The sequence below is a fragment of the Lagopus leucura genome, unplaced genomic scaffold (assembly GCF_019238085.1).
Source record: "Lagopus leucura isolate 7727_CA_CO unplaced genomic scaffold, USGS_WTPT01 Super-Scaffold_774, whole genome shotgun sequence".
Classification (NCBI taxonomy): Eukaryota; Metazoa; Chordata; class Aves; order Galliformes; family Phasianidae; genus Lagopus; species Lagopus leucura.
Window position 1 is genome coordinate 5,726,380 of NW_024962258.1, and position 6,112 is coordinate 5,732,491.

At 39.8% G+C, this 6,112-nt stretch overlaps 1 protein-coding gene across 1 annotated transcript; it reads left to right on the forward strand.

The window, feature by feature from the left end:
- The first annotated feature begins 302 nt into the window (after positions 1–302).
- LOC122176413 (complexin-1-like) lies at positions 303–5,271 on the forward strand. Its single transcript, XM_042864887.1, has 2 exons — positions 303–491; positions 5,074–5,271. Exons 1-2 carry the CDS (start codon positions 303–305, stop codon positions 5,269–5,271), a joined length of 387 nt encoding a protein of 128 aa, XP_042720821.1.
- The last annotated feature ends 841 nt before the right edge of the window (positions 5,272–6,112 follow it).

Consider the following 6,112-nt stretch of genomic DNA (forward strand, 5'->3'; position numbering starts at 1 on the left):
ACTGGGAGAATAGCGACATTGCCAGTCATCCTCAGTGACAACAAGCAGCCACGAACGATTCCCAACACTGTGGGTGGTGCACAACTGTCTTCTGGGGTGTCTTTTTGCATGTCTCCAGGTGCCAACCCTCCAGATGTAAACACTGTGTAGGAACTTAAGGGACTTTTAATCACTGACATCTCCTGGTGGGACATCACAGCTGGCCATAAGCAATCCAGGAGATTCCTGGAATGCACTGATGAATCCACTGATGATAATTTTATTCTCCAAGTGACAGAACAGCCAATGAGAGAGGTTCTATGATGGACCTTGTTTTTACCAACAGGGAAGGTCTTGTGGAGAATGTGGAGCTCAAAGGCAGTCTTGGCTGCAGTGATTATGAAATGGTGGAGTTTAAGATCCTTAAAGCAGTGAGAAGGGCACCAGGCAAGCTCAGTTCTCTGGACTTTGTGAGAGCAGGCTTTGACCTTTTCAAGGATCTGCTTGGTAGAGTACTGTGGGATAAATCTGTGGAAGGAAGACACACCCAATCAAGGTGGTTAATATTCAAGGATCCCAGCAAAAAAGGCAAGAAGTCAGGAATAGATATAGTCAAGATAGTCAAGAGACATGAATAGATGAACACAGAGCTCCTGGCCAAATTTAAAACAAAAAAAAATCTACCAGAGGGTAGAAGCAAGGACAGATATCATGGGATACAAAAACTTTGTCCAAAAAGTCCAAGAGCTACTAATCAAGTTGAGGAAATTGAAGACCAGGTTGAATTGAATTTGTCCAAGGACATCAAGGGCAACAGGAAGGGCTTCTATAAGTATCTCAGTAATAAAAGGAGGAGTCGGGGAAATGTGGGCCCTTTCCTGAAGAAAACAGTAGACCTGGTTACCTGGGACAATGAAAAGGTCAAAGTACTGAATGCTTTCTTTGCCTAAGTTTTTAACAGCAGAACTGGTCTTCAGGAATCCCAGGTCCCAAAGCCCAGGCTGAATGGGGGAAGAGGACTAGGTCAGGGAATACTTAAAACTGAAAATTTACAAGTCTATGGACCTTTATGGGATGTATTCATGAGTCCTGACGGAACTAGTTGGTGTGATTTCAAGGCTACTTTTTATTATCTTTACTTGATGGCAAGTGAGAGAGTTTCTCAAAGACTGGAGGAAAGCAAATATCACTCCTATCTTTAAAAAGAACAAGAAAAGAACAAGGGAATACACCTTGATGCTTGGGAAGGTGATGGAATAGCTAATCCTGGAAATCATTTCCAAGTACTTGAAAGAGAAGAAAATAATTGAAAGTTGCCAGCATAAATTCACCAAGGGGAAGTCATTCCTGACCAGTCTGATAACCTTTTGTAATGAAATGGATAGATGAGCCTGATGTATGAGGGAAAAGCAGTGATTATTGTCTTCCTGGACTTAATTAAATCTTTTGGCATTGCACCCCATAAGTTCATCATAATGAAGCTGTTGAAGTATGGGCTGGATGAGCAGACAGTGGGATGAATCAAAAATTGATCGAAAAGCTGGACCCAAAGGGCAGTTGTCAGTGTATCCCAGGGATCAGTACTGGGTCAAATCCTGTTTAACTTTTTCATTAGTGATCTGGATGATGGTAAATAATTTTTTTTTTTTTTTTTTTTTTAAGTTAAAAAAAATGCAAAACAAAACTGAAGGGAATGACTGACTCATCAGTTGTTCATGCTGTCACACCTAGAGACCTTGACAGATCAGAGAGGTCAGCTGGCAAACACAAATACAGCATCTGATACTAAATTTTGTGGAACTAGACTTTGAGAAAAATGTGAAATTATTCTCATCCTTCACATGTTTTAGAGGTAATGCAATTTTTTTTCCCATCTTCAGAAAAGCCAGAGAATGAAAAAGGCCCATTATATTTTTTGGTTATATAGGTATTTTTGAAGTTCTTTATTAACTTAACACAAAACTTTTAATGTGAAGAAACTACAATGCTTGTTTTCATTATTTTGTTCCTGTTACTTTAAGACTCTCCTTTCAACTTCATCTGAAGCAGTTTCATTCCTAAAGAATGCCACTTTTCCGTGCTGCAAAAAATTACAGCATTGTGTTTTGATTATAGAGCATTTAATTTTAACACTGAGTAACCAGAGCTGACCCCTTCTCAGAAAGAAATGCTTTTGATGAAATTACATCTTTCTCCAAGGAAGAATATTTTTTTCCAAAACATAAATTACATTCGGGTATTAAATAGGTACTGGGAGTTTATAACTGCTTTTCTTCATGTTACAGCATCATGACTGGCAGCAAACAAGAAAAACACATTTTTGCACTTTCAGCTTTTGCCAGTAAGTTGGTACAGTGGAATCTGTTTTTCTCTACTGGTCTTTCAAAGTGAAGATTTCTCTCCCAGGCCTCTATTGCTCTGCACTGCAGCTGCCCGTAAAACTGGCCATACATTGTAAAAATTTAAGGTCAGTCTAGCACCATGAAATTCAGAAAGAACAATCAGTAAAAACTCCGTGAGGAAAGACAGAAAAACAGGCTGACAAGTATAGTCCTAATTCTTTCCTATAATTTAGGTTTCCCTTAGTCAGAGGACACAGTTGCACTTGAGTGATTGCTTTTGTTCCATAGATTCTGATCCCTGGATGTTTATTCAGTAAGTTCACAAGCTACAGAATCCACCAGCAATGAAATGATACTTGAAGTAAGAAGGAGTTGCAGATGACTGGTGGATTACTGTGATCTGTGTGGTCTTTATACTGCTTTTCTCCTCTGTCCGGCAAAGGAAAGTCCTGTGTGCAGACAAAAGATGCTGGGGAACACCTGAAGACATTAGGTGTAACTTGGGAGAAACACTTGCTACGTGTGTCATTTCCGCTGCAGTGCTGGCTGTGTTGGATCTTCTTTTACAGCATTGAGCTCTGTGGCTGTGAGCCAATCAGACGTTTCCTTAGCCTCAGATAACACCATTTGTCTCTCTTCCATGAAGTCTGATTTGACTGGGCATTTGACTAGGTATAAAAATCATAAGATGTCATTAATGAACATTTTGCCTTGGAAGAACTGGTTTAGAGTATCACTTGATACTTTTTAAGTTACTGACTTCAGTTTTACAGAATGTCATCCTAAATATGAATGATGATGGAGAAAAGAACCAAAAATATTGCCTTTGTTCAGAAATGTTTAGAAGTTTCTTGTCAAAACGCAAAGCATCTGAAGTCAGAAAGTCGTGACAGCAGCAAGGATTTTTCTATGCTTCACTTATGAATATTTGGGCCCTTCTTTATGGGAGAAGTGAAAAGAGCAAATTGTGAAAAAGACATTTACTTCATGTCTGCTCAGCTGTTCTGTACTATTGATAATGAGAAAATACTGGATACTTTGTACCAACACAATTCTTTGATCCTTTTGAAATCATACCTAATTTTCTTTTCAGAGAGGCCTGTTCCTGCCAAATGTTTTGCTCACATTTGCAGGATTTTAAATTGGTTAGTCAATTTATAGTTCTTATATGCTGAGAGCAATCTTAATTCCTCTATTAAAATTTAAGCAGAAGTTAGGGAGTGGCTCTAACACAGCAAGAATCTTGAAGCTGACAGCTGCTTCAGCAAACCTGAGTGCCCTTCCCTTCCTCATGGAGGTCAAATGCTTCTGCTGTAGCTGAAGTGATTTCAGTAATGATGAAGGCAGCTTGAATATATCTTTGTTGCTGTAGATTTACATATGACAGTTAGACCTGATTTTGGTTTTGTCATCTATCACTATTATCTCAAAAATTTCAATGCAAGGACTTCTGCATATACCACTAAAAACCGAGAATTGCTGAAATGTATGAGGGCTGAAGAGTGATAAGAGCTGGAGATACAGGAATTATTTTCCTTGGACGTGACTCCAAACTAGAAGATGGAAAGAAAACCTGAGTCACTGTGGGAGTAGAAATACTACAGCACTTCTCTCCCCAGTCTCATTCACTCAGGCATATTCTTACTCCCCTATTAAATTTAAAAATTTGAATACAAAGTCATGAAATGGAATTCCGGTTATTCACATAAAATCTTACTTCCATGCCTTTAATTCTCATTTAAAGCAGTGAATTTCAGGTATCCATTATGCTCACAGGCATAGGAATGTTTCTCTCCAGTCAGGATGTGTCAGCTTTATGTTAATACATGTAGAGTTTGGTATGCCAATCAGTGTCTTACGAAGGTTTATTTTTACTGAGAGGTCTTACCCCATCTCAGTCTGTCTAGAATTGTCATTTTTATTTCAGTCTGCCTGTCTGTCTTAACCACTTCGCTCTACATTGTTGATAATTAGCTTTTCCTGAGAATGAGGTCTTGCCTCATCCATATTATTTTATTATAAAGTGTTGCAGATGGAATTTCAAAATTATTTCAGATGAACATAGAATCACAGAATGCCCTGGGTGGAAAAGGACAACAGTGATCATCTAGTTTCAATGCCCTTGCTATGTGCAGGGTCATCAACCACCAGACCAGGCTGCCCAGAGCCTGGCCATGAATGCCTCCAGGTATGGGGCATCCACAACCTCCTCGGGCAACCTGTTCCAGTGTGTCACCACCCTGTGTGAAAAACTTCCTCCTAATACCTAAACGTCTGCTTAGTTAAAACCCATTCCCCCTTGTACGAGCACTATTCACCCTCAAAAACAGTCGTTTCCTCTCCTGTTCAAAAGCTCTCTTCAGGTTCTGGATGACAGCCTTCAGCATCAGATTTAATAGGTAAGAGAAAGGATAGGATTAAGAATAGTAGAATACCATTCAGAAACTGACTTAACACACAGCTGGTACTGTCTTTGTCAGGCCCATGGTTCGATGGTCCCAAATTCTCTCCTGTATTTGTTTCTGAATGATGTCAGCATCTGACCATCTTGTCTTGAGAGTACTGTCTGTCCACTGGGCTGTATTTAAGGGACAGCTGTTAGAGATGGTAATTTGGGTGTCTGCGAAACAGAAAAGCGGAACATTTGCAATGGTGTGAATATTATAGAATATGAGGCACCACACACAATAGCTCTCTTGATCAGCCAGCCTGTTGAAAGGGTGACTGACAATGTGTTATCTTTTCCCTACAGTATGGGATAAAGAAGAAGGAGGAAAAAGAAGCAGAGGCCCAGGCTGCACTGGACGCTAATGCTGAAGGAAGCCTGACTCGTCCAAAGAAGGCTATTCCTCCTGGTTGTGGGGAGGAGGAGGAGGAGGAAGAAGAGAGCATTCTAGACACAGTCATCAAATACCTACCAGGTCCCCTGCAGGACATGTTCAAGAAGTAATAACTGCAGACTGCTAGATGGGCATAAACAGTACTGCAAAGGATTTATCTTTTGCCCAATGGGGATTTACAATCTTACCATCCATCACGCACCTCTGCCCTCTAATGCTCACTAGGAGTCCTTTTGCTTCCCATTCTCCACTGCCTCTTCCCTTTGCCTCTACCCCAAGACTCATCAGTCCTTTTTTTTTGTACATAGTCACATCCAGTAGATGCCTCTGAATGGATGTACAGATTAAAAGCTGCAGACTACACAACTTTTATTATAAGCCATAGTACTATGTATGTTAAATAAGGCAACTGTACATTAAGCATAGAAAAGGAACAACCTCACATGTATTTTGACCCAAAGCAAGAAGAAGTGTTCACTCAGTGTGAACAGTATCCTTTTTAGTTTTCTTTAATTATTATTACTGATAATAATTATTAATTATTTTTATTAACGTTCTTGTTGATTGGGTCACACTAGCCATTTGTTGTTGAGTACATCTACCCTTGGAAGGAATATCTCAGTTCTCCCACGGAAGCAGAGCTTTTCAGTTTTAATTCCATCACTGGCATAAATAAAAAATCATTTGGAAGCTAAATCATGCATGACTTACACAGCTGACATCACTCAGAACGATAGAAGAAGTGAGTCATCTGCCCTCAGATGCTGATAGAAGTTAAATGCCTCAGAATCTAAGCAAGAGTCATGTCACTTTGGTAATTAGCCATACACTTAACTTGGAAGAGCAGATTTGGTCTGACAGGTGCCATATAGAGAGCCAGAACTACAGTAGGGTGTGTGGTACTATTAGAGGACCTTTCCACTCCTAGGAAGTCAGTGACCAAGAATGTTG